Source organism: Hypomesus transpacificus, unplaced genomic scaffold (assembly GCF_021917145.1).
Source record: "Hypomesus transpacificus isolate Combined female unplaced genomic scaffold, fHypTra1 scaffold_170, whole genome shotgun sequence".
NCBI lineage: Eukaryota > Metazoa > Chordata > Actinopteri > Osmeriformes > Osmeridae > Hypomesus > Hypomesus transpacificus.
In genome coordinates, this window is record NW_025813728.1 from 159,892 (window position 1) to 187,383 (window position 27,492).

At 44.2% G+C, this 27,492-nt stretch overlaps 4 protein-coding genes across 4 annotated transcripts; 1 reads left to right on the top strand and 3 right to left on the bottom strand.

The window, feature by feature from the left end:
• The first annotated feature begins 215 nt into the window (after nt 1-215).
• On the top strand, nt 216-3,548 carry si:ch211-63p21.8 (kelch-like protein 33). The gene is made up of 4 exons (XM_047051704.1): nt 216-1,083; nt 1,201-2,179; nt 2,328-2,498; nt 2,903-3,548. The coding sequence occupies exons 1-4, from the start codon at nt 231-233 to the stop codon at nt 3,420-3,422; spliced, it is 2,523 nt and encodes an 840-aa protein (XP_046907660.1). The 5' UTR covers nt 216-230; the 3' UTR covers nt 3,423-3,548.
• Nucleotides 3,549-3,775: 227 nt separating this feature from the next.
• LOC124489097 (complement C1q-like protein 2) lies at nt 3,776-5,259 on the bottom strand. Its single transcript, XM_047051751.1, has 4 exons — nt 4,914-5,259; nt 4,701-4,766; nt 4,448-4,579; nt 3,776-4,233 (listed from the first exon to the last, which is right to left on the bottom strand). The coding sequence occupies exons 1-4, from the start codon at nt 5,128-5,130 to the stop codon at nt 3,941-3,943; spliced, it is 708 nt and encodes a 235-aa protein (XP_046907707.1). The 5' UTR covers nt 5,131-5,259; the 3' UTR covers nt 3,776-3,940.
• A 297-nt stretch (nt 5,260-5,556) lies between these two features.
• Nucleotides 5,557-7,963, bottom strand: LOC124489057 (kelch-like protein 26). The gene is given in 5 exon segments (XM_047051686.1): nt 5,557-6,323; nt 6,326-6,485; nt 6,488-7,190; nt 7,306-7,849; nt 7,957-7,963. Coding segments are annotated over 5 exon segments (1,509 nt in total). The 3' UTR covers nt 5,557-6,228.
• Nucleotides 7,964-8,247: 284 nt separating this feature from the next.
• Nucleotides 8,248-27,425, bottom strand: LOC124489058 (basement membrane-specific heparan sulfate proteoglycan core protein-like). Its single transcript, XM_047051687.1, has 27 exons — nt 27,250-27,425; nt 26,995-27,030; nt 26,629-26,895; nt 25,878-26,141; nt 25,440-25,718; nt 25,181-25,255; nt 24,643-24,948; nt 24,022-24,300; nt 23,682-23,927; nt 23,432-23,542; nt 19,610-19,645; nt 19,163-19,435; nt 15,151-15,408; nt 14,311-14,577; nt 13,868-14,152; nt 12,795-13,067; nt 12,325-12,594; nt 11,808-12,113; nt 11,337-11,615; nt 11,009-11,254; nt 10,741-10,851; nt 10,587-10,611; nt 10,265-10,365; nt 9,877-9,954; nt 9,632-9,694; nt 9,125-9,193; nt 8,248-8,861 (listed from the first exon to the last, which is right to left on the bottom strand). Exons 1-27 carry the CDS (start codon nt 27,278-27,280, stop codon nt 8,806-8,808), a joined length of 4,890 nt encoding a protein of 1,629 aa, XP_046907643.1. The 5' UTR covers nt 27,281-27,425; the 3' UTR covers nt 8,248-8,805.
• Between the last annotated feature and the right edge of the window lie 67 nt (nt 27,426-27,492).

The window sequence follows — 27,492 nt, forward strand, 5'->3', positions numbered from 1 at the left end:
AAGACAGGCAGACAGACAAACAGACAGACAGACAGACAGACAGACAGACACACAGACAAGCAGACAGACAGGCAGACAGGCAGGCACAGACAGATAGACTGACAAACCTAGAGTAGAAGCATCAGAGAAAGACATGAAAGCCCTGGAGGATGACATGTAAATAAGAGACCCTCTACGAGTGAAAGAGATTTTTTTCCAGGCAAAGAGCTCACATTGACGGAGCAGTAACCATGGAGATGACACGAGGACATCTGCCCGAGGAATGGGAGGAACGCTGGAGGGGAGAGAAGGAGCAAAGAAGAAGAGTGATTAAGGAGAGAAGAGAGAGGGTAGCGGATGACGACCCAGAGCTGAGGAGGATTGTCGCCTACAACGACACCAGGATGGGTTTGAGACGGAGGGACTGCGAGGAAGGAAGAAAGATGAAGAAGAAGAAGAACATCCGCACGTCAAGCCGGGAGGGAAAAGAGGAGGAGGAGGAGCAGTGGAATGAGAAGGGAGAAAGTTCAGAAGAGGAGGAGAACATCTCAACTTACAGCCGAGACACATACGCAACAGAGCTGTTCCAGACCTTGGAGGAGTTCAGGGACTCCTCTCTGCTCACTGACCTGACTCTGAGCACTGAGGATGGGCTGAGCTTCCAGGTCCACTCCCCTGTCCTGGCTGCTGTCAGCTCCCTGGTCCACCACAGTCTGCAGGACGGGGATGCAGAGTGGGAGAAGAGGGGAGGATCTGTTAACATGAACAGACAGAGACAGGTGTCGATGGTTCTGAGTCCTGGGGTCGACTGTGTAGGGCTGGCGGGGGTGCTGGAGTTTGCCTACACTGGGGTCATAGCAGCTTTGAACGCAGGCACTGTGATCCAGATACAGACGGCAGCTCAAGTACTGGGAGTTCCCAGAGTTCAGGAACTCTGTAGAGAGGAAGAGGAGAAGATGAAGATAGGAGGACAGAAGAAGACAGAGGAGAGGAAGATCTCAGCTGCAGAACAGATGGAGATCAGTCTTCAGGCCATCAGACAGCTGTGGACACAGAGAGTAGGCTGTGATGTAGTTCTGGAGGTGGATGGAATTCCATTTAATGGTAGGTAGAATTTCTAGAGTTTCACTAAAGTGTACTGTGAAACAAGAATACTTATGGAGTCTTAACATGCAATGAAGATTAATCTAAAACAAATAAAATTGTATTTCCTCCTGCTAGCTCACAGAGTTATCCTGGCTACCAGTAGTGACTATTTCAGAGCAATGTTCACCAGTGGGATGAAGGAATCCCAGCAGTACTGTGTGACTCTCCCCTTCCTGGTGGCATCCGAGCTGGAGATCCTGATTGGTTACTCCTACAATGGGTCCCTCCCTCTCAGCTGGGGGCGTGTCTTTGAGATCAGCTGCACCGCCCTCCAGTTACAATTCCAGGCCGCCCTTTTGTTGTGTCTCAACTTCATGCAACAGGAAATGGATGCCCGATCCTGCCTGGACGTGGCATCTTTCGCTGAGGCCTACGGGATGAGTGAGCTCCTCGAGGTGGCTGATGACTTTGTCCTGAGGAACTTCCTGGACGTGGCGTCCACCGCCAAGTTCCTGGATCTGCCTGCGGAGAAGCTCCTAGACTTCCTGCGGAGAGACGGACTCTGTGCTCCTTCGGAGCTGTGGGTCTTCCGGGCGGTGGTGTCGTGGGTGCAGGCCGATCAGGAGGCCAGGCTACCCCAGGCAAGGGAGCTGATGACCGGGGTGCGATTCCCCCTCATGACCTTCCGGGAGTTCAGGGAGGTGCGGGCAGTCAACCTGCGGATGGAGTGCAGCAGCGGAGGAGGTGGAGGTGAAGGAGGAGGTGGGGAGGAGGAGGTGGAACTCTATGGGTCAGCCCTGAGGGAGTTCAGTATCAGTCTGCCTGGGAGCCAGAACCAGTATCGGGTCCGGAAGCCCAGAGATTCCCTGGTTCTGGTGGGCGGGGACCAGCTAAACCTGGACACGGGTAGACGTGTTCCCAGTAAAGAGATGTGGTTCGCCAACTCACTACGCAGCGGCACAGGGCTGGTGAAGGAGGTGGAGTGGAGGGTTCTGGGAGAGATACCTGAGAAGGCGAGGTTAAGACATGGGGTGGCGGTGCTGGGGGGGCAGCTGTATGTGGTCGGGGGGTGTGAATTCTACGCTAAAGACGACACACTGAAGTCAGCTTATAGGTAAAGGGGGATCATCAAAATAAACGATTCTATACTGTACATTGTACAGTCAATGATGACATACAAAAGAAAACTAAAAGGTTTTTATTAAAACTAAACTAAAACTGTCTTTTATTGACCTTGTTCTTTCATAAACACACTCATATAGGTATGACCCACAGCAGGGCAGTTGGCAGAGGCTTGCCGACATGCAGAATCATAGGAGTAACTTCTCATTGGTGGTTAGAGGAGAGAGTCTCTATGCCATTGGAGGAGACAGAGATATCAGCACCAACATGGACACGGTGGAAGTCTACAGCCCTGAGTCAGACGCCTGGAGGTTTGTCTGTGTGTGTCTGTGTGTGTGTCTGTGTATGTGTCTGTGTGTGTGTGTCTGGGTTGAGGAGTGTGTGTGGTGTCAGGTGTGTGTGTGTGTGTGGTGGGTGGAGGTGTGTGAGGTCTGAAGGTGTGGGGTGTGGTGAGGAGGTGTGTGGTGGTTGGGAAGGGAGATTTGGAGGGGAGGGTGTGAATAATAATCTGACATTTCCAACATTTTCAATGTTGTGTGTGTGTGTTCCTGTATACAGTATAAAGTAGTAGTTTACTGGGAATTATACAGATGGTACTTCAGTGACATCTAGAGGTTTGTGTAGGTATACAACATTATCCCTCCTTGTTCCTTATTGTCTGTTATTAAATCCCATCTCTTCTCCTCCACTAACTCCTAACTTCCTTCTTCTCCAGCTTCTCCAGACAGTTGCACCAGGCTCTGAGTGGCTTCTCAGCTTCAGTGCTGGACGGTGAGATCTTCATCTCGGGAGGCTTCGACTGCCACTACCAGTGTCTGTTGTCCATGTTCCTCTACCACCCAGAGAGAGGAACCACCTGCCTGGCCGACATGATCCTGGACAGGGCCCTGCACTGCATGGAGGTTCTGGGTCGCCACCTCTACGTGGTCGGAGGGGTGTGTAATTCTCAGAAGTTCTACGCCAGCCAGCTGTCCTGTGAGGTGTACGACCCTGCAAGGGACTTCTGGAGCTCCATCTCCCCCCTGACCGTCCCTCACGTTGGCCCAGCCTCGGCAGTCCTGGAGGGGAAGCTGTACGTGCTGGGAGGGTACTGCCAGGAGGACTACAGGGAGTCCAAGCTGGTGCACCGCTATGATCCCAGCAGCCAGCGCTGGGAGAACATGGGCAGTATGCCTGGACCTAACACTGACATACGAGCCTGTGTTCTCCACCTGCCCCAACACCTAAGACTGTGAGGATGATTTTTCTGAAACATTATATAATCTTCTACAATGAATTCAATTTATATCCTGAATTAAAAGGATTTTCTTCACTAAAGCTGCAGTACTTTGGACAGAACAACGAATCTTCTCTATTTAATACTGATTAGCATCTACTGTATCATGTATAAATAAGTCCACACATAAATAACGAAGACATCTTATAGGTAAGACAGAGTAACAAGCCTTATAAACAAGTAGTTTGTAGGGTACTTTGAACACTTGATGCCTCTAGCCACACAACTCGATGGCGATTGATGTTTTGCTTAAATAATAATTAATCATTTATCATACGTTCATCAATTATCATAGTTTGGAAAAATGACCATCTTTTCTGACATATTTTTATTTTATTGGTAAAGTATGAATGCAAGACAATGAGGAAATGTTGATGATAATCATCTCTTTAAAAGTAGTAAATACTGTTATGTGGTGGATGGATTCTTAGCTCCTAGCGAGGGGTTCTCATTTTTACGCTTAGGTCACTTCCCGCCCTACTTCCTGTCTCCCAATGGGTACAGCAGAAATCCGCTGAAGGTAGTGTGTCCGTTCATGTTGTCGAACACTCTGGCGTTCTGCCACAGTTCCACTGAGACCTTCTCGTCTGCCTTCAGCTCGAGTACCACCGCGTTGCTTCCTCCGTCACTAGAATCCGTGGACACGTGGTCGTAGGTGGACACCACGCGAACCCCACCTTTCACCAAGACAGCGCCGATCAGGTGGGTGTTGTAGCCGAAGGTGCTGAAGGTAAAGTAGTACAGGCCCTCCACTGGTGCTTTGAAGAAACCTGGCGAGTCAGGGAGAGGAACTTGAAGTGAGAAACAGGCTATTGCTAGCTGATTATATGCAAAAACTAATGCTAGCTACAAGCTACACTTAGCTGATTACAAAACAGAAATAAGCTAATGCTAGCTGATTGAATACAGATAATGAGATGTATTCCCTCTTCATCTCTATTTCAGACACACCCACATAAACACGTTCTAATGGTATGACCGTACCTGTATGTTGGTCATAACCGTTGCCTATGTTTGAGAAAACTCTTTTGAAGACGAGGGTTGTGTCGCTGCACGGTCCTTTGTAGATCTCCCCAAAGTTGGACAAAGACGCAGAGAAAGCCACCTGCGGACCCTCTGAGAACACACAAGCAACACGTTTACACAATACTGAGGTTCATATGCATTCTCAAGTCCGCTGCATTTCAGGTGCAGGGATACCCGAACATACAGAGCGGAAGGCGATGCAAAAGCTCACTTTTAGTGCCACTGTTTCTCAGCTTTTCAACTTCATCCTCTGTAGTGTTGAGTCGAAGTGTGATTTCTACAATCGCAAGGAAGAGAGAAAACGATGAACCAATGTCCATGCAGAAGCATCAAGTATATTATCCTGTCGACACAACATTTTGATTGTTATTTTTCTTCTAACGATAAAGGTCACCTGTTTCAATCAGCACTGAAAATAACATACCCTTGTTCTCTTTCTCCAGTCTGTCCACTTTGGCTTTCTGCCCCTCCAGTTCCTTCTCTGTGTGGTTCAGTCGAGCCTCCAAGTCTTTCAAACCTTGTAATTTAGCTCTAATGTCATCCAACTCCGTCCCGATGTCCAGATCACCCCTCTGGCCCCGCACAGTCCCCAGTGACAAGCAGCCCAACCAGGCCAACAGAACCACTATGCTACCCACCATTTTGTCTTACTATTGTCGTTCTGAGTCTATATCCCTGGTGCCCTGGTTTGCTTGCAGTATGCGGCTGGTCAACCCGAACACAGTTTATATTCTGTTGTGTTTCAGGTGGAGGTGGAGGTCTAGGGGGAGGAGTGGGTTTGAGTCAAGACTCAAGTCTGGACATGTTTGTTCTGGAAAAATCCTATGAATGTTAATTCCAGTAAAACATGTCGACTCAACACTGAATGACATGACATTAATTCTACACGCCAAGGGCGCTTATTATGTAAACAGAAACAGACATTTTTCAGAGAGTGAAAGAATGAGTTAGGCTCAAAAATCAACATTCAAGAAGATGTATTTTTATTGTATAATACGTTAACTCTACCTAATCTGTATGGATGCATTGACTGTTTTCAGTGGACCATACATTCACTTTGGTCTAAGGAAAAAAGGGTTAATTCCCTTCCAGGTACTTAGTGAAGTGCAAAGACAGATTTGTCATGGTAACGCCTTCTGGGACATTCTGTGTTGTCGGGTTGATCATCTCACATGCTTAAAGTAACAATGACACAGCATGAGTGTAATGGAACATTCAGACCAAATACATCTGTATTTGCTTACACTTTGTCTTGTACTTAATATATCATATAAAATACATAAGCCTCATTTGAATTCCATGACGTCACCGTCACAATCTTAGGTGTTGGGGCAGGTGGAAAACACAGGCTCGTATGTCAGTGTTAGGTCCAGGCATACTGCCCATGTTCTCCCAGCACTGGCTGCTGGGATCATAGCGGTGCACCAGCTTGGACTCCCTGTTGTCCTCAGCAACCATAGAGAAGGAGCACCTTGCCATTTGCATGTCAGCCAGTCTCTGCCAACTGTTCTCTGTGGGATCATATCTGGAACCAGGTTGGATAGAAAAGTGCAGCAATCAATGTATACCACATCTGGGTCAGAATATGATTTAAAACAAAAATGTACACATTTCTTTCTATTTTTCTTGTACAGTCAAATGGCATTTTGGCAAAAATGGCAAAACTTCCTGCACTACAGTATGTGAAGTAATAACCAAATAAGCATAGTTAAACTTAAATAACTCAAGAGCATTCCATCTCAACTGAAGACCGAGTTTAAGGTGTCGCCCGTCCTATAGTATGTTCTTCCGCCAGCCACGTACAACTTCCCCTCCAGAACCACCACCTCATGACTCTGGATGATTCTGGAATCTCTCCCAGCTTCCTCCACTCCACGTTCTTCACCATGCCGATGTGGTTCCTTAGAGAATTGCCAAACCACACATCTCGGCTAGGGATATGATGATTGAAGTCCTCAGAGATCTGGTCTCTACCTACCAGGACCAGACTGTCTTTAGAGAAGTCTCTGAAATGGGTCTGTAATGAAGAACTCTGTAATGGGTCCTTGGGGCAAAGTGACTGGAACTAAAGTCCTGCTGTACAAACTTAAAAAGCTCAGATTTACATCCATTCCACATTGTCATGGCCTGAAACTCTTTGAATTCGATAAAGGCCATTAAATTGAATTTGATGTTCTCCATAAGTTCTTTAGCCAGATGGGGGCTGGTTTCAGGGTTGGCGTCGATCCATTACACCACTGCCTTGAACACAACCAGCTCAGAGCAAACACAGAGAGAGGGGCAACTCAGGAACTTCTTCAGTTTTTCCACTGGCAAATCCTTGAATTTAGCATTTGTTGCCACCTTTTGGAAGTTCCTCAGGACAAAGTCATCAGCCACCTCCAGGAGCTCCCTCATCCCATAGGCCTCAGCAAAAGATGCCACGTACAGGCAGGATCGGGCGTCCATTTCCTGTTGCAGGAAGTTGAGACACAGCGAAAAGGCGGCCTGGAATTGGAACTGGAGGGCGGTGCAGCTGATCTCAAAGACACGCCCCCAGCTGAGAGGGAGGGACCCGTTGTAGGAGCAACCAATCAGGATCTCCAGCTCGGATGCCACCAGGAAGAGGAGAGTCACACAGTACTGCTCGGATTCCTTCATCCCACTGGTGAACATTGCTCTGAAATAGTCACTACTGGCTGCCAGGACAACTCTGTGAGCAAGCAGGAGGAAATACAATTGTATTTGTTTTAGATTCATCTTCATTGTATGGTAAGACATAAGTAATTATTGTTCCACAGAACACTCTAGTGAAACTATAGAAATTGTACCTACCATTAAATGGAGTTTCATCCACCTCCAGAACTACATCACAGCCTACTCTCTGTGTCCACAGCTGTCTGATGGACTGAAGACTGATCTCCATCTGTTCTGCAGCTGAGATCTTCCTCTCCTCTGTCTTCTTCTGTCCTCCTATCTTCATCTTCTCCTCTTCCTCTCTACAGAGCTCCAGAACTCTGGGAACTCCCAGTACTTGAGCTGCAGTCTGGATCTGGATCACATTGCCTGCGTTCAGAGCTGCTATGACCCCAGTGTAGGCAAACTCCAGCACCCCCGCCAGCCCTACACGGTCCATCCCAGGACCCAGAACCATCGACACCTCTCTCTGTGTGTCACCATCAACAGATCCTCCCCTCTTCTCCCTCTCTGCATCCCCGTCCTGCAGACTGTGGTGGACCAGGGAGCTGACAGCAGCCAGGACAGGGGAGTGGACCTGGAAGCTCAGCCCATCCTCAGTGCTCAGAGTCAGGTCAGTGAGCAGAGAGGAGTCCCTGAAAACCTCCAAGGTCTGGAAAAACTCCTCGGCAGAGGAGTTTTTCGCTACATATCTTTAGCGAATCATTTTCAACAAGCTTGTCTTTCTTTTTTACATACCCCCTTCTTTCATCACAATCACATGTTTCCTCTTCTTTTACCAACCTTGTCACCTTCCATCAGAGACAATTATAGGATCAGACCTTTTGGGTTGGTCAGCCCCCAATGAGAATGTGACATGACTACAGTGCCTGGCAAAAGTGCTAAACTCCCTTGCTAATATAAATCCCCAATTTCACTCAATAACAATTACTACATTTATGTATTATTATGCAAAATATTGAATGAATGAATGAAAAAAGGGTGTCCCTTTCTTCATGAACTACCAACATCAAATGATAATAATCAAGAATATTTATTTTATTTTTATTTATTACAATTTTTAGGGGTGCTGAGATGAAATGTATGGGTGCTCAAGCACCCCTAATAAGGGTCTAAAATCGCGTCTCGGTTCATGAATATGTACCTGTCTTTGTGTGTAAAAAACGACCTCAACCCAAACACGTACACTATCATGACAACAAAACGCCAGTAAACAGACTGTCAACAGTGACTCAGATCATGAGTTCAGCTCCAGGTCCCAGGGAGAACCCCTCCCCCTGTCTTCACTGCAGAGTAGACAGCATCCAGGGAGGACCCCTCCCCCTGTCTTCACTGCAGAGTAGACAGCATCCAGGGAGGACCCCTCCCCCTGTCTTCACTGCAGAGTAGACAGCATCCAGGGAGGACCCCTCCCCCTGTCTTCACTGCAGAGTAGACAGCATCCAGGGAGGACCCCTCCCCCTGTCTTCACTGCAGAGTAGACAGCATCCAGGGAGGACCCCTCACCCTGTCTTCACTGCAGAGTAGACAGTATCCAGGGAGGACCCCTCCCCCTGTCTTCACTGCAGAGTAGACAGCATCCAGGGAGGACCCCTCACCCTGTCTTCACTGCAGAGTAGACAGCATCCAGGGAGGACCCCTCACCCTGTCTTCACTGCAGAGTAGACAGCATCCGGCTCCCTGGTGGTCAACATGTCTGCAGGACAGATCACATGGGACAGAGAGCTGCTTAACAAGAATATATTTGTTATGGAAAGTTAAAATAATATGATAGTGGTAGTCTTTGTTTTTCACAGTATGTGAATCTTCTCTGTTACCTCCCTAAGTTTTAATAGCGTAGGTGTCTATCTCTCTCATCATTTCTCTCTTATTCATTCACTCACTTTATTCACTCATTCACAACTCTCACTGTCAGGGATTGGAGGGTTGTAAAGGAGAGAACTGAGGGGTAATAATCACCTGATTTCTTGGCTTTCTTGCCCTTTAAGTCAATCTGGGCATAGATCACGTCATCTGCTCCAGCGTCACCTACAGACCGACACAGGAAACAAAACACTCACTCTCAGCCATGGGCCAGGATAAGATTGGCCAAAAGACTGGTTGCGGGGCTCTGGTTGGCTGCCTGCTTCCAAACTGAGCCCCGATTGGTGCTCTGAAGCTGGGAAAACTACTCTAGACTGATCTTTGATATGTGCTTGATAAAGTGGTGTTTGCATTATATTTCTACACTTTGCTTGTCTATTGTGTATCACGTCTGCATGGTGATATAATTATGTCCGATAAACTGCAGCATACTGAGACACTTGCATCGAACTCCACTACTCAGAAAAACCACTGTGGTGACAGAAGGATATGACATAAATATTTCCACGTTCTGGCACTGAAAATGACATTGCGTAAACGCACAGGATTTCTTCATGTCCTTCCGTTTCTGCCTTCTGTTGAGAAAATGAAGGACAATCTTACCAGAGGAAGGTCCTGTGGCCACCATGGAATAAATGGTGTCTTCCTCTGATTCTGCTTGCTTTCCTAAAGAGCAACATAAACATGTAAAAAACAAACTGTCATTTTAAACGTGAAGCTACGTGTTATACATACACTATAGACCATCATGTGTATGTGATGCTAAAAGGTAAATCACTGGCAAACTGTATTAGACGGCTTGTTAACAGTGATACTAGCACCTGTATGAAACAGCTGATTACAATCACCTGTCTTTCTCTTGGGTTTTTTCATCTTTTTGAGCTCAATCTGGGCGTAGGTCAGGTCACTTGGTCCGGCCTCCACACCTTGAGCATGAACAGCACACACAGACCACAGTGACTCTGCTGGGAAACTAGGACAGGATTCATACATGATACTCATGACAACTAACTCATAGATGACGCTTTGTGACAGGATCGAGGAGTCCACTCCTCCCAGTGAGACGCCTCTCATCTTTATGTCAAATGTTCCACACATGCTTCCGTAGCGTTTCTGATGTTTAAAATGATTCCTAATGTTGCGCCCCGTAACAATAATAATTGTTCTTTTTGTGGATTCTGAAACACTGCATTCTGCATGGCTTATGTAGGGAGAATGTGATTGGCTAAGACTGACCTTGCCCATGTTGCAGAGGGGCGTTTCCACCAGGAGCTTGGTTCTGATTGGCTATCTGGACACCGTCTACGACATGATTGGTGCTCTGTGACTGGGAGTATCTAAAACAAAGTGATTAGTATAACAGGTTAAGACTATCACCAACGTCACATAATAATGCAGATTATAAAAAACATCCCTACAGATATTATGCTTCCCTGTTTTCTTTTCTTTTGGGTCTTAGTGTCTAACTTAGTGACCCAATTATGTAGGGTACAAAGTTTAGTCTACAAATGTAATGTCTCTGTCAGCTGTGATGGTTGAGAGAGGGTGGTTTACTCACATAGATGCCGCACTAGACTGAGCACCTGCAACACAAAACACATACAACGCTTCAATTACAGTCTTTCTAAATTATATTGATGGGGTTAAAATGAAGTTGTGTATTTAATCACTGGACCAGGAAGAGGAGAAAGATGTTTTATCAACCTTCTCACCTTTGAACTTTCGCCAGACTAGTAACAGCAGTATGAGGAGAAACAGTAAAACACCAGTAACAACCAGTCCCACCACCAATCCTACAGAAGAGGAGAGAACAGCACCTCTTCCTACAGAAGAGGGGAGAACAGCTCCAGATATACACAAAACCTTACTAATGCTGGAGAGATGTACAGAAACATGATACTTGAACGTGTTTGCTGTTGGATGATCTGACTTAGGAAGGACAGACTTTCAAACAGATTCACTCAAAAACCGCTGACTCACCTCTCACCAGCAGCCAGCTCTGTGAGGATTCTTCCCTGTCAGAGTATGTACACTTGTAGAGGCCTTCATCTGACTGGGATACTGCAGGGATGGTCATCTCTCCTGTGGTCTCCTTCCTGATCAGGTTACCATCTTTGTAGAAGTCTACCTTGGGGCTTGATGGAGGAGTCTTGTGTCTGCAGCGCAGAGTCACAGAGTCTCCCTCAGTGACAGGGTGGACAGGACTCTCCAGGATCACAGGGCCAACTGGAAATCAGGAGTTTAAAGTCATGTTCATAAAAATGTCCCAATTGAACACTATTTAGTCAATCAAGTGTCATGAACGCACCATGTACTGTGATATTGACAGCGCTACTGTACTCTCCTGAGCCAGACTCACACCAGAACACTCCACTGTGCCCTTCGTTTAAGGACCGGATGATGCAGGTGGATCCTGTAGTTGATCCCCTGACAGAGGAACACACAGTATACAGCTTACTGCCTGTGTACTTCCTCAGTGTCCATCCAGTAGAGTTTCCCTTCAGCTCACAGCTCAGAGAGACAGACTCAGACACGAGGTGCTGAGATCTTTTGGTGCTTACACTGAGAGACACTGAGGAATGCTGATCTGATGGAGAGAGAGAGACAGAGAGAGACAGAGAGAGACAGAGAGAGAGAGAGAGAGAGAGAGAGAGAGAGAAAGAGAGAGAGAGAGAGAGACAGAAAATCCATTTGAGAATCAAATACAGCCCTCCAGTAAGTCAGACAGATGGACGGATGGTCAGATACACAAACACACATCACAACACAGCAGCATTACCTCCAGACCAGTGAAACTGTGGATTACTGTAGTCAGAGTAGTAGACTGTCTCTCCTCTCCCAGCTCTACACATATATCCTGCTGTGTGAGAGGGAGCAGCTAGCTGCAGAGTGGAGGAGTTCCCTGTAGTCTGCTCACGGTCAGAGAGGAGCTCTAAAGAGTAGGGCTGGTCTGGTAGAGAGGGAGCAGCTCTGTAGAAGGAGAAGCTCCAGCCTGTAGATGAGTCTCCAACCTCACAGCTCAGAGTCACTGAGTCTCCAGGATTCAGCCACGAGGGAGACACTCTCAGGACTGGCTGGGGACGATCTGGGAGGACAACATGTAAATACATTTTCAAATCAATGTGGCAAATACTGTTTGTTTAAAGTGTTAAATACAACATACCTATTGTGTGTCATCATTGAAACCTGACTATATGTAGTTACCGACATTTGTGTCAGAGTTTAACCATCTCTCTGTCTCTTTAGTCAGAATATACTCAACTGATACAATATGAACGTGATAGTACCTGGCTTACCTCTAACTCTCAGTTTGACAGCAGAACTCCACCCTGAATGGTGATGTCCACGTTTACCTCCACACTTGTAGTCACCACTGTGAGACTTCTCAGCCTTGATGATCTTGTATTCCTGTTCTCTCCATCTTGAGGTGGAGTCTCCAGGTCTCCACCATTCATACTCCCAGTCTGTGTCCTCTGTCCCCTGTATGTCACACCTGAGGGTGACACTCTCCCCTCTGAATATCTGACTCCAGTTGGGCTTCAGAGTCACAACAGCATAGGGCCTAGCTGTTCAAACACACACAACATGATCACACAGCATTACAGACAAAAGTCATCAGTCATTATTATCACCATACTGTCAATTAGAGATTCATAAAATACATTCATAAATAAATTCCACCGCTTCTTACAATGATATAATGTCCGTTATTAGACTACATATAGTTTCGCATTTTACATATTACACTGTATGATGAGAGACTCACCAGTAACATTAATCTGGACTGGGCTGCTGTACTGGGTGTAAAAGACTGGGTCTCCCCTCCACCCTCTGCACCAGAACTGACCCCCCTCTGACACACTTCCAGGGGTGAAAGAGTAGGTTGACTCATCAGTAGAGGTCACAGGGTCAGAGTCTGTGGTGTGTCTGTACCAGTAAAACCTCCACCCAGAGGAACCTTCCACAGTGCAGGTCAGAGTCACTCTGTCATCCGTATAGATGTCTGTCTGGTCAGACTGAAGCGTGGCTGTTGCCACAGCTGTATAAATTGATAAAACATTATGGTATTTCTAAAATGAACTTGTGGTTTTTAATCATTTTGTCCTTTTTGTCTCATAACTAGTACAACTTTGTTGAAAAAAACAAGGAGACACTAAGGAGACAACCTGATTTTTCATGACAAAATACTCACAATTCACAAGAACAATACACACACACCTACACACGCACCACCTCCCGAAAACATTATGTTACCATGTAAAGTAACAGTTCTGTGATGTTCAGATATTGACAATGTGAATGTGTCTTACAGGGAGCTCTAGTAGTTGATGTGTTCTGCTGTCAGTAGTCTAGTAAATTAATAAAGCAATAAATTAAAAAAATAAAGTAGTAAAACCCTTCTGAAATAACATTTGTTAAATGCTTTGGTAAAAAGATCGGTTTTAAGCTGTCTTTTGAAAATGTTGTGTTTGCTTTCCTAATATTTATGGGTAATTTTTCCATAGTTTTGGGGCGTAATTGACAAAGACCGCATCACCAATCTTCTTATGACTGCTTCTGGCGACATCTAATAGGCCTGCGTTTTATAAATTTGATTTTCATATAATTGATAAAACATTATATTTCTTAAATGAAATTGTGGTTATCTTTCATTTTGTCGTTTTTTTGTCTCATAACAAGTACAACTTTGAGAACAACAAGGAAATTCTTCCCTCCCCCATCTACAATAAGAAAATCTGTATATCTCATGACAAATAACTAACAATTCACATGAATATGACACCCACACACACACACAAACCCACACACAGACACACCACCACCACCAACAAAGATTACCTTTCACTATCATAGTGATGGAACCACTTTGTGTTGAGGATATGGATCTGGACGGTATCACTCCTGTACACCAGTATTGACCCTGATCAGATGATTCTACTTTACTGATGGTGAGGGAGTCTCCAGATATCCTGTGTCTACCAGACTGCTTCAATGGGATCTCTGTTCTGTCTTTGTACCACCTGTAGCTCCAGGCAGGACCAGACTCCACTGAACATTTGAGAGACACTGTCTCTCCGTGGTAGACAGGGTTTGGAGTCACAGTCAGAGTAGCTTTAGGGAGGGCTGAGGAAAACAGAGATGAACAAATAAAAAAATATCCATACCATATAAAGTAATACAGTTCCATGATGTCCAGATATTGACAATGTGAATGTGTCTGACAGGGAGATCACAAATCTAGTAGCTGATGTGTTCTGCAGTCAGTAGTCTACTTAACCCACCTGTGACAGGTATAGATAATATAGCACTGCGCTGTGAATCCAGGGGTCGACCACTCCTCCTCCCTGCACAGCTGTACTGAAGACTGTAGTGATCCAGTTTGATGGGGCAGGTTTTATTGGTACAATCTTTAAACTCCTGGCCATTTCTGAACCAGAAGTAGTAGTTCCAGTCTTCATTCTCTAATATGTCACATTGCAGAATAACTATTTCTTCAGCGTAGTGAGGAGCAGGAAGAGAGAGGATCTTCACTGTTGCTGTGGGCAGACCTATGGACACACAAGACACATGATAGTAACAGTAGGAGTATCTGTTAGTTACTGGTTCTGTTACAAACACTTCTCAGTGAATACAGAGTCAGTCAGGTTGTCTTCAGATAGACTGTTTCTACCAGACTGGATCACTTCCTCCTCCTGCTAGCTTGGTACCCCTGTAGCTCCAGACCTGGTCACACTCTACTGAACACCTTAGTGACTGTCCCTGACATGTTAAAGTACAACAACAAGTCAGATCACTAGTCTGTCAAAGTGTACAGATCTGACAAACTTACATTCTGTTTTACCAGACTACCAGATCACATGACCTGCTATGGAATACAGGACCAGTGGCACATACTAAAGACACACAGGGACCAGACAAGACAAATGAACACCACAGGTACTGTACGCTACATGATCAGGAAGATCGTATTGGTGGTTTCCTGTCAAAATATGCAGTCTCCCTTTAAGTAAGTGAGATTAGACAGTGCACTATATAAGGTGTCTAAGGTTAATGAAAGCTTATTGATGTTCACAAGGTCTAGCAGCTGATGTATTTTGCTGTCAGTAGTCTAGTTAACCCACCTGTAATAGTTATAGACATGTCAGGACTCTGCTGTGAAGTCTGGGGTCGACCACTCCTCCTCCCACTACAGCTGTACTTCACTGTGGCATGACCCAGGACGAAGAAGCAGGTTTTGGTACAACCATTATACCTCTGGCCATTTATGAACCAGATGTAGCTCCAATCTTCATACTCTGATATGTCACACTGCAGAGTGACTTCTTCTCCAGAATAGTGAGGAGCACGAGGAGACACGTTCACTGTTGCTGTGGGCAGAGCTGTGGACACACAAGACACATGACAGTAACAGTAGGTTTATCTGTTAGTTTCTGGTTCCTGTACACACTCTACTGAACACCTTAGTGACTATGTTAATGACCCAATGTGTCTAGCCCTGGGAAGGTGATTTTTATGTAAAGCTCAGGTAGGCCTACTGAGCTACAGAATAAGCCATGTAATATTAATGAAGAAAAAAAAATATTTAGCCTCCGTTTAATGTCTCATGACATTAAAACTTCACTTTAGGTTGTTATTTAACATTAATATGAGTTCCCCTAGCCTGCCTTTGGTACCCCAGTGGCTAGAAATTTCGATAGGTTTAAACCAAGCCCTGGGTGTTCTTCTCTATGGAAGCAAATCGTGACCAAAATTCAAATGAAAATGCATTTCCAGAAATGCATTTTCATTTTAAGAATGTGGCTGCATTATTTGACTCATAAATCTAATTAGTATTCAATCATCCTATTTGCATTTTCATTTTCTTCTTTAAGACTGCTCATTCTTTCCCTTAATTAAAATGAAAACGAAAAAGACATTTGAAATTTAATTTTCAAAATATGCCCCAGCAAATAGATACCAAAATTCAATTTGAAATGTAAAATTTGAAAATGAAAATGCATTTCCAGAAATGCATTTTCATTTTAAGAACGTGGCTGCAAAATCGTGACCACAATTCAAATTCAAATGCATTTCCAGATATGCATTTTCATTTTCAAGAACGTGGCTGCAAAATCGTGACCACAATTCAAATTCAAATGCATTTTCAGAAATGCATTTTCATTTTAAGAACGTGGCTGCAAAATCGTGACCACAATTCAAATTCAAATGCATTTCCAGAAATGCATTTTCATTTTAAGAATGTGGCTGCATTATTTGACTCATAAATCAAATTAGTACTGATAAGTACTGAGCGGACATTGCATTTTCATTTTCATGTTCTGCCCGCAAAGAACTGCCCATAATTCGAAAACGAAAATGCATTCTGAGCGGCGCAGTTGAGTGACGTCAGTAGCCGCTCTTCTTCAGCTCCCTGCTGACCGAGCAACCCATCTTGTTCGGTAGGGGGCGGTGTGCACATACGCATTGCATTACATGGCAAATGTGCCGGGAAATTGATTGAATTGCCGGGTCTTTAGAGGACGCATCACAGATCATGGCACTCCCTCAAATTGTGCAGACACTGATAGAATTAGCTGAGCTGGTAGAAACTAATAATATATCTGAGTCTGATGCCCGTGACCGAGTAGAACAAGTCACAGAGAGCTTGGCTGCATACTCTGCCGTCACAGACGTACACATTAATGAGGTTGCCATAGTAAACCTCTCTTCAGTCCTGGAACGGCTGGATGCTGTGGAGCCTCAAATGGGACGGGGACGACCAACCATCCACATCCCGTTCGAGTCCATCGAAAACTATTAAATGGTTTAAAAATAAAGGACATAGCGGAGCTGTTGTCGGCCACCAGACCATCCGTCGGAGGATGCAACGGATTTATGGAGCTAGAAAGCTGACAAAAGTATCTGAATTTGAATATGAAAGATCTGAAATATTTGTGTGTCGAATTTCATAAAACTGAAATATATTGCTGTTGAATATATAATATCTGAATTATTTGTATGCCAAATTTAATACAACTGAATTATTTTGATCCAAAAATAAAACATTCTAAAATTCAGATTGCAGGAATTCAGATTCTTGAAATTCAGATTGCGGAAATTCAAATTCAGATTGCGGAAATTCAGATTTTGTCTGAACCAGGCCAAAGGTGAAACAGCTTGCTTTCACAGGAAAAAGTAGACCATTTAATAAATAGTTCTCGATGGACTCGAACGGGATGTGGATGGTTGGTCGTCCCCGTCCCATTTGAGGCTCCACAGCATCCAGCCGTTCCAGGACTGAAGAGAGGTCTACTATGGCAACCTCATTAATGTGTACGTCTGTGACGGCAGAGTATGCAGCCAAGCTCTCTGTGACTTGTTCTACTCGGTCACGGGCATCAGACTCAGATATATTATTAGTTTCTACCAGCTCAGCTAATTCTATCAGTGTCTGCACAATTTGAGGGAGCGCCATGATCTGTGATGCGTCCTCTAAAGACCCGGCAATTCAATACATTTCCCGGCACATTTGCCATGTAATGCAATGCGTATGTGCACACCGCCCCCTACCGAACAAGATGGGTAGCTCGGTCAGCAGGGAGCTGAAGAAGAGCGGCTACTGACGTCACTCTACTGCGCCGCTCAGAATGCATTTTCGTTTTCGAATTATGGGCAGTTCTTTGCGGGCAGAACATGAAAATGAAAATGCAATGTCCGCTCAGTACTAATCAGTACTAATTTGATTTATAAGTCAAATAATGCAGCCACATTCTTAAAATGAAAATGCATTTCTGGAAATGCATTTGAATTTGAATTGTGGTCACGATTTTGCAGCCACGTTCTTAAAATGAAAATGCATTTCTGGAAATGCATTTGAATTTGAATTGTGGTCACGATTTTGCAGCCACGTTCTTGAAAATGAAAATGCAATTCTGGAAATGCATTTGAATTTGAATTGTGGTCACGATTTTGCAGCCACGTTCTTAAAATGAAAATGCATTTCTGGAAATGCATTTTCATTTTCAAATTTTACATTTCAAATTGAATTTTGGTATCTATTTGCTGGGGCATATTTTGAAAATTAAATTTCAAATGTCTTTTTCGTTTTCATTTTAATTAAGGGAAAGAATGAGCAGTCTTAAAGAAGAAAATGAAAATGCAAATAGGATGATTGAATACTAATTTGATTTATGAGTCAAATAATGCAGCCACATTCTTAAAATGAAAATGCATTTCTGGAAATGCATTTGAATTTGAATTGTGGTCACGATTTTGCAGCCACGTTCTTAAAATGAAAATGCATTTCTGGAAATGCATTTGAATTTGAATTGTGGTCACGATTTTGCAGCCACGTTCTTGAAAATGAAAATGCAATTCTGGAAATGCATTTGAATTTGAATTGTGGTCACGATTTTGCAGCCACGTTCTTAAAATGAAAATGCATTTCTGGAAATGCATTTTCATTTTCAAATTTTACATTTCAAATTGAATTTTGGTATCTATTTGCTGGGGCATATTTTGAAAATTAAATTTCAAATGTCTTTTTCGTTTTCATTTTAATTAAGGGAAAGAATGAGCAGTCTTAAAGAAGAAAATGAAAATGCAAATAGGATGATTGAATACTAATTTGATTTATGAGTCAAATAATGCAGCCACATTCTTAAAATGAAAATGCATTTCTGGAAATGCATTTTCATTTGAATTTTGGTCACGATTTGCTTCCATACTTCTCCGCCTTTGAGAAAATGAGAGCTCAAACGCTCGGTTTTGAAAATGAGGTTACCTCCCCTTTCTCTGCTTTGCCCGCCCAGAGTATTTGGCCCGCCAATGAAAACATTTTCCTCGAGACATCATGGCTTGATGAACGACCAAAGCATGGCAGTTAGCCCCGCCTCTTTCTTTCTCATAGCATTTAAAGCTACAGACACACAAACGGCACGTCCTGAGGAAAGCTCATTGTGGGACTGCTCGTCGTCGCTGTAATTCTGCACCAGGGCTGAATTTCGCGAAAGAGACTTTAGATACAGTATTAGGGGACCACTAAGGCCTTTATACAAGCTTCTAAAAACAGCATGTCATAGGATCTTTGATGTAGCTAGTATGAAGTAATGGAAAACCTAAATTAATCGGTCTGAGGAAGGTGAGCTGACATACCTGTTACAGTCAGCTTCACTTCATCACTCCAGTCAGAATACTCATTACTTGTGTTTTTACCAACACAGGTGTATGCACCTCTGTGGGACTCCTCAGCAGATTCTATCTTGAGTTCAGACCTTGAACGGCCGATGGCTACATCATCCCTCTTAAAAAAGTACCACCATTCAGTGTTGTACTCTCCTCCCTGTATCTGACAGCTGAGAGTAAGTCTCTCTCCTGTAAATATCTGCTGCAGGTCAGGATGCAGGGTCACCACAGCCTTTGGTTTCCCTACACAAACACACACAACATTGCTCTGTTACCCTATCACTCCATCAAGACAAGGAAGAGAAGTTTCAGTTGCCAAAAAAGAAAGGAAAGTTTAAGAGGCAGTCAGACATAGAAGTTCAATATGGGTGTGATCCAGTATCGTACTGTACGGCACTTTACTGTGTTTCAACCAACCTTGAGTGTTTCCAGAGATGAGGAGAGCACTCAGCACTACAAAGTCAGAGAGAAGCATCTCATTAGGTCAAATACATTTTTTAGAATCAACATAACAATGGAGGAACCCCCCCCCCCTTTCACACACATATAAATCACACGCACCAACGTACATACAGACATGCATACAAACATAGACACACACACAGACATGCCCCGTGTGTCTACACACACATGTTGAGAACATCATAACAGAGTAGAATGTGGGTACTCACAGAGCAGCACATAAGGTGAGGTGAGCCCCATCCTCTCCTGCTATCCAGAGTGAGAGTCTCTGAACCACAAAGTTTATTCTGATCACAACACTTCCACTTCCTACAAACTGAGGCAGCACACTTCTCTGCTGCTAGAAATACAGAAGGAGAGAATGGGGAGGGGGGGGTGAGAGAGAGAGAGAGAGAGAGAGAGAGAGAGTTAGAGAGAGAGAGAGAGAGAGAGAGAGAGAGAGAGAGAGAGAGAGAGAGAGATGAACAGAGAGCGGAGAGATACACAAATAAAAAGAGTTACAATATGATTAATGAGAGAGAAACTACAGGGACTGTGTCATTAACCTTTGAGGCTACAGTATGAAGTCATGAAAATAAATAAAATAATGAATTTAAAGTTCTTCGATCAAGTTGGCCAACTCTGTAGTTCCTTCCTCTTTGCGATAAAACTGGACAGAGAGAGAACTCAGAAAAGAAGGAAAATGAAGAAATCTTTCAACTTTTCTATATTTCTCAATCAACTGAAACGTTGTTACAGGATGTGATTCTATTTGCGTCTCTTTCAGCTTAAATGTTTATTTGTAGGTGTCATCGTCTCGTGACTAAAAACTGCCCTGCAAAATGTGCCCAGCATTGGTTACTGTTTGCTACACATTGTGTAAGTGAAGTGTTTTTTTGTGTTTGTATGTGTGTACTTCCTGTGTTCAGGTAATGAGGTCCCCATTCTCTTCATGTGAGTGGACAGCAGGAACCCACATTAGCAACACTGCTTGATGTTGTTGATAAGTACTTCAACAGAAATGTGTTGAAACTGTACAGCACGTACAGCAATCTAAATCAACTAATTTGATTAATGATGATATTGAGTGACTTGAATTAAATACAGTACGGATATTTTAACTACAGTTAGATGAGAATGAATGACTCATTTGATGTACATTGAATCATTATAACCTAATAATAGTGCTGCTTTCCACAAACCTCAAAGGAAGCTGTACTTCTGAGTACATCCTCTCTTTCTCAGTCTTAAGAACAGTTTCAAACCATAACCACTGACCGGGCTGTTTGTAGGGCCGTGCTGCTTACACGTGGGGACCTCTTAGTTTGTGTTAGTAGGTTTGTCTCTGTAACAGTCCTCTTTAACATTTCAGACCCTTTTAATCTCCAGTAAATTTATATTTTACATGTCTATTGTGTATTTGGTAGTTTATCTTAAATCATTCAATTAATCTAAACGTTAGTTTGGCTACTCGCAATGTTTTGGGGCACAGTTGTGCCCCATATCTTGTTGATATGATCAGTGACCTATGCACTTTGTAAAGCTCTGTCTTGGAAGTCGCTTTGGATAAAAGCGTCTGCTAAATGAATACATGTTAATGTAAATGAAGTTAACAAAGTGTGTTCATCTGTGCAGTAGAAATAATAAGCGGAGCTAGTTCAGGCATGGGACTCGGGCAGCGCGCGTCATATCACTAAGCCCCCACCCCTCGCCCCTCGGCTTGAAGCAACGGCCCCAGTGGATGTAGGTGGTATTGCATGTACGGTTAGGTTTCCGACTCTTCCGGTCGTTTTTATTCTATTAACTCCATTCAACATTTACAAAACTATGTCCCCCAATAATTTTTGTTTGATTCTCGAACCTGGCTCATGCTACTAGCTTTTTCATAGAATAATTTTTCCCGATTTTTGTTAAGTTTGAAACCAATCCGAAATGGGTAAACTAGCAACCCATTTATTTGCTTAGTCAATGAAAGTTGCCTGCAAATGTGCTGGCAGATACTAACAGAGCACGAGCACAAAAGTTCACATTGGCCGATAGCTGATTTACATGAGCTCTCGGAGCTAAGGAAAAAAAGAGCCACTGTTTAAAGTTAGACAGGAAGACACGGAAGTGGAAAGATGGCCGCGTCCAGTCTCGCAAGTGGCCTCACTGCGCCACTGAGCACTTTTCATAGTAATGAATGGGGACGCCATCTTGGAAGACAAAAGTAGCTTACTCTAGTTATATTAACTCTATGCATATCACCCATCGCCATAGCCGACAGCCATAGGCTTAGCTCGATAGGTATGGCGAGCGGAAAGGGACATTCCTAGGCTTACCAGTATGGCGAGCGGAAAGGGACATTCCTAGGCTTACCAGGAGAAGGAGAAGGAGCAGCCTCACCATACGTCGCCGCCAGACCGTGTGGAGGCGGCGCTGTAAGACGCTCACATGCACGCACTCGCATCCTCGCTGACCTTAGTTCTGCACTGCTGCCACCCACCACCTACCCCTGTCCCCCCCCTGTGTTCTGTCTGTTTTCCCCCTGGGAGATTTCACTCGTTGATCCCTACCTCATGTCATGCATGCTGCAGTGAAGGCAGGGAGCGCTTCCCGCTGTACATCCATTCCGCCAATGTTAAACCATTTGTCATGGGTATGAATAAATGGTGAAATCAATCACGTGAGTGTCTTGACTGAACTGGTAGTTATAGAAAATGGCTTCATGCAAAGTTGTGAGAAGTTTTTTATTTAAAAGTAAACAAGCCAAAATTACTTATGACAAATGTTTCCTCTTAAAGCATTTTATGTGGAAGAAAATAAACTATATACACTTAGGGTGTGTCTTAATCTTGTCAGGTTTTAGACCAGTGCAGGCACTGAACTTGAAATAAGTCAAAGCTCTGGTTTTCAATGAAAGAAAATACGATAAAACTTGAATAATAGCAAAATTGAAACATACTATATTAATACAATGATGGTTTACTAGATGTAGACTATATAACCATGGCATCATTGATATAGACTATATCAGCATAGCTATTAGATAAATGATAAAAGTCTATAGTACATGTATTCTAAATAACATGAAGATGGCAGACAGACTGAACATCACATCCTGTCTATCTGGGGCATCACTGCACTTAACAAACAGGCTGACTGACAACAACACACACACAGTACAACACACTTCAGTATCATGAAACTGTGGTGTCTAAAAATGAACAGTGACAGAGTTGCGTATCATTTGTTAGGCTTCAGAACAAGAATCAAACGTATCAGAGTGGTGCTCACGGTCCAGTGTCGTCATGACTACGACCTCTTGGATTTCGCACGGTGAGTTCGACTCCTTCATCCTCCTCAGCAGTTTTGACTGTGAAAAACAGACACAAACACAATCAGTTCTGTTCATATTGGACAACAGCAGTCATGGAAAGCAGAGGAATTAGAAACAACCGCAGTTAGTTTCAATATAAAAAGGCTTAAATATTATTGTTCAGCCTGCCATTAAATGCTCATTTATTAACTTGAACAACAACCAGTCATGGTGTTACCAGTCTGTGGAGACACCACCTGCCTATGGATCCTCAGATGTGTTCTCAGAGCCACATACCTGTACTACTGTATGTAGTAACACACGCTCCAGTCAGCTGGCTCCCTGTCACCCCCCACATGACCCTACAGGTCAGTGCTCACACCTCCATCCTGGGATCTCCTGCTTCCCCAGACATCCTCACCAGGAGCCAGCCTGGTCCACACCTCCTGCAGAGCCCCTGCTCTTCAAACACTCCTCACAGCATCATCATGTGTCCTCACCTGGTTGCTGACGTTTGATGAGCAGCAGCAGGATGGTTGTCACCAGGAAGGGGGAGGTCACCAGTAGCCCACACAGCAGCCTGGGCAGCAGGGAGACAGGAACCGCTGTCCCTGGAGAGACAACCAGAGGGAGAGAAGAGGGACGATGCTGAATCAAGACTTCAGTCAAGGTGTTGAAAGGAGACAGCCTGAAGGATGAGGTTGTGGTTGAGGTTTGTCGCCCCCTGGAGGCTAGTGAATGTTCTCTCACCTCTCACCAGCAGCCAGCTCTGTGGGGATTCTTCCCTGTCAGAGTATGTACACTTGTAGAGGCCTTTGTCTGACTGGGATACTGCAGGGATGGTCATCTCTCCTGTGGTCTCCTTCCTGATCAGGCTACCATCTTTGTAGAAGTCTACCTTGGGGCTTGATGGAGGAGTCTTGTGTCTGCAGCGCAGAGTCACAGAGTCTCCCTCAGTGACAGGGTGGACAGGACTCTCCAGGATCACAGGGCCAACTGGAAATCAGGAGGTTTCAATGGAGTTTAAAGTCATGTTCATAAAAATGTCCCAATTGAACACTATTTAGTCAATCAAGAATCATGAACGCACCATGTACTGTGATGTTGACAGCATTACTGTACTCTCCTGAGCCAGACTCACACCAGAACACTCCACTGTGCCTTACGTTTAAGGACCGGATGATGCAGGTGGATCCTGTAGTGGATCTCTTGATAGACGAACACGCAGTACACAGCTTACTGCCTGAGTACCTCCTCAGTGTCCATCCAGTAGAGTTCCCCTTCAGCTCACAGCTCAGAGAGACAGACTCAGACACGAGGTGCTGAGATCTGTTGGTGCTTACACTGAGAGACACTGAGGAATGCAGATCTGATGGAGAGAAAGAGAGAGAGAGAGAGAGAGACAGAGAGAGAGAGAGAGAGATAGAGAGAGAGAGAGAGAGAGAGAGAGAGAGAGAGAGAGAGAGAGAGAGACAGAGAGAGAGAGAGAGAGAGAGAGAGAGAGAGAGAGAGAGAGAGAGAGAGAGAGAGAGAGAGGGGGGAGAGAGAGAGAGAGAGAGGGAGAGAGATATAAAGAGAGATATATAAAGAGAGAGATATAAAGAGAGAGAATCCATTTGAGAATCGAATACAGCCCTCCAGTGAGTCAGACGGATGGACGTCTGGTCAGGCAAATAAACAAACAAACACAAACACAGAAGCATGAACTTACCTCCAGACCAGTGAAACTGTGGATTACTGTAGTCAGAGTAGTAGACTGTCTCTCCTCTCCCAGCTCTACACATATATCCTGCTGTGTGAGAGGGAGCAGCTAGCTGCAGAGTGGAGGAGTTCCCTGTAGTCTGCTCACGGTCAGAGAGGAGCTCTACAGAGTAGGGCTGGTCTGGTAGAGAGGGAGCAGCTCTGTAGAAGGAAAAGCTCCAGCCTGTAGATGAGTCTCCAACCTCACAGCTCAGAGTCACTGAGTCTCCAGGATTCAGCCACGAGGGAGACACTCTCAGGACTGGCTGGGGACGATCTGGGATGACAAGATGTCAATACATTTTCAAATCATTGTGGTAAATACTGTTTGATTACTGTTATGTGTTAAATACAACACACCTATTGTGTGTCATCATTGAAGCCTGACTAAACATATTTACCTAAAGGTATCTGTGTCAGAGTTTAACCATCTCTCTGTTTTTCTCTCTGTATCTTTCGCCAACAATGTACTCAACTGATACTGTGTGAACGTGAAAGTACCTGATTACCTAGTAAGTTAGTGACCGTGTCTTCAGGATAGTGAAGAGCAGGAGGAGAGATGTTCACTGTTGCTGTGGGCAGAGCTGTGGACGCACAAGACACATGACAGTAACAGTAGTTATTAGAATACAGGTTTAGTAATAAATACTAAATTTTCAAGTAAACATCAAGTTATTATGTTTGCCTGGTTCAGTTCTCAAATGATGATCATGCATACAAAATATGAACACAGTCTGATCTTTACTTTTAACAACTCACATAACTCACCATTAACAATAAGATATTGTGATTCACTGCCTCTTGAAATAATGGATCTTAACCCTCCTCTACACCAGTATTGACCCTGATCAGATGATTCTACTTTACTGATGGTGAGGGAGTCTCCAGATATCCTGTGTCTACCAGACTGCTCCACTCTGATCTCTGTTCCGTCTTTGTACCACCTGTAGCTCCAGGCAGGACCAGACTCCACTGAACACTTCAGAGAGACTGTCTCTCCGTGGTAGACAGGGTTTGGAGTCACAGTCAGAGTAGCTTTAAGGAAGGCTGAGGACAACAGAGATAAATTAAAGAAAATGATGCATACCATATAAAGTAATACAGTTCTATGATGTCCAGATATTGACAATGTGAATGTGTCTGACAGGGAGATCAAAGAGATCTAGTAGCTGATGTGTTCTGCTGTCAGTAGTCTAGTTAACCCACCTGTAATAGTTATAGATATGTCAGGACTCTGCTGTGAAGTCTGGGATTGACCACTCCTCCTCCCACTACAGCTGTACTGCACTGGGTAAAAACCCAGGTCGAAGGAGCAGATTTTACTGGTACAACTGTTATCCTGAAGGCCATTTATGAACCAGATGTAGCTCCAGTCTTCATGGTGTGATGTGTCACACTGCAGAGTGACCAGGTCTCCAGGATAGTGAGGAGCAGGAGGAGAGAGGATGTTCACTGTTGCTGTGGGCAGAGCTGACAGTAACAGTAGGTGTATCTGTTAGTTACTGGTTCTGTTACAAACACTTCTCAGTGAATATCCAGAGTCAGTCAGATTGTCTTCAGATAGATTGTTTCTACCAGACTGGATCACTTCCTCCTCCTGCTAGCTTGGTTCCCCTTGTAGCTCCAGACCTGGTCACACTCTACTGAACACCTTAGTGACTGTCTCTGACATTTGTTAAACTTTAACAACAAGTCAGATCAATAGTCTGTCAAAGTATACAGATCTCACAAACCTACATTTTCTTTTACCAGGCTACTATATCACATGACCTGCTATGGAATACAGGACCAGTGACACATGGTAAAGACACACAGGAACCAGACAAGACCAATGAACACTACTGGGACTGATTTTCCTAACAAGCTAGATAATATTGGTGGTTTCCTGTCAAAACACATGGCTTCTCTTTGAGTTTATGATATTCGACGGTGCACTCTCTGACGTTAGTTAACCCACCTGTAACAGTTATAGATAAGATATCACTACAGTATGAATCCTGGGGTCGACCACTCCTCCTCCCCGAACAGCTGTACTGAAGATTGTTGTGAACCAGTTTGAAGGAGCAGGTTTTACTGGTACAATCTTTATACTCCTGATCATTTATGAACCAGAAGTAGTAGTTCCAGTCTTCATACTGTGATATGTCACACTGCAGAGTGACTGTGTCTCCAGGATAGAGAGGATCAGGAGGAGAGAGGATGTTCACTGTTGCTGTGGGCGGAGCTGTGGACACACAAGACACATGACAGTAAAAGTAGGAGTATCTGTTAGTTACTGGTTCTGTTACAAATACATACAAAATGTTACTATGTTTTAACCAACCTTGAGTGTTTCCAGAGATGAGGAGAGCACTCAGCACTACAACCAAGTCAGAGAGAAGCATCTCATTAGGTTAAATATGTTTTATAATCAACAGAACAATGGATGAACCCCCCTTACAAGCATAAACACACATAAATCACATGCACACACGTACATACAGACATGCATAAAAACATAGACACACACACAACATGCCCTGTGTGTCTACACACACATGTTGAGTACATAATAACAGAGTAGAATGTGGGTACTCACCGAGCAGCACACAAGGTGAGGTGAGCCCCATCCTCTCCTGCTATCCAGTGTGAGAGTCTCTGAACCACGTTTATTCTGATCACAACACTTCCACTTCTTACCTTAAGAGACGAGGCGTGGGTGAAGATATAACACAGGAAATGTTGAGACACTGCTAGGAATTATATCAGAGCACCGATCAGTTGATACATTTAAACAAGACAGTGTTAAGCAATCTCCCCCTTCTTCCCTTTCCCCAAAATG

Excerpts from the sequence above, each read along its gene's own strand:
- si:ch211-63p21.8 (XM_047051704.1), top strand. The coding sequence starts at position 231 with ATGGAGATGACACGAGGACATCTGCCCGAGGAATGGGAGGAACGCTGG. Across the intron at positions 1,084-1,200 it reads GGATGGAATTCCATTTAATG|CTCACAGAGTTATCCTGGCT; the intron begins GTAGGTAGAATT and ends TCCTCCTGCTAG. Across the intron at positions 2,180-2,327 it reads ACACTGAAGTCAGCTTATAG|GTATGACCCACAGCAGGGCA; the intron begins GTAAAGGGGGAT and ends ACACTCATATAG.
- LOC124489097 (XM_047051751.1), bottom strand. The coding sequence starts at position 5,130 with ATGGTGGGTAGCATAGTGGTTCTGTTGGCCTGGTTGGGCTGCTTGTCA. Across the intron at positions 4,580-4,700 it reads GAGAAACAGTGGCACTAAAA|AGGGTCCGCAGGTGGCTTTC; the intron begins GTGAGCTTTTGC and ends GTGTGTTCTCAG. Across the intron at positions 4,234-4,447 it reads CGGTTATGACCAACATACAG|GTTTCTTCAAAGCACCAGTG; the intron begins GTACGGTCATAC and ends CTGACTCGCCAG.
- LOC124489058 (XM_047051687.1), bottom strand. The coding sequence starts at position 27,280 with ATGGGGCTCACCTCACCTTGTGTGCTGCTCG. Across the intron at positions 25,719-25,877 it reads CATATCTATAACTATTACAG|CCTTCCTTAAAGCTACTCTG; the intron begins GTGGGTTAACTA and ends TGTTGTCCTCAG. Across the intron at positions 24,949-25,180 it reads CACGGTCACTAACTTACTAG|ATCGTCCCCAGCCAGTCCTG; the intron begins GTAATCAGGTAC and ends TTGTCATCCCAG.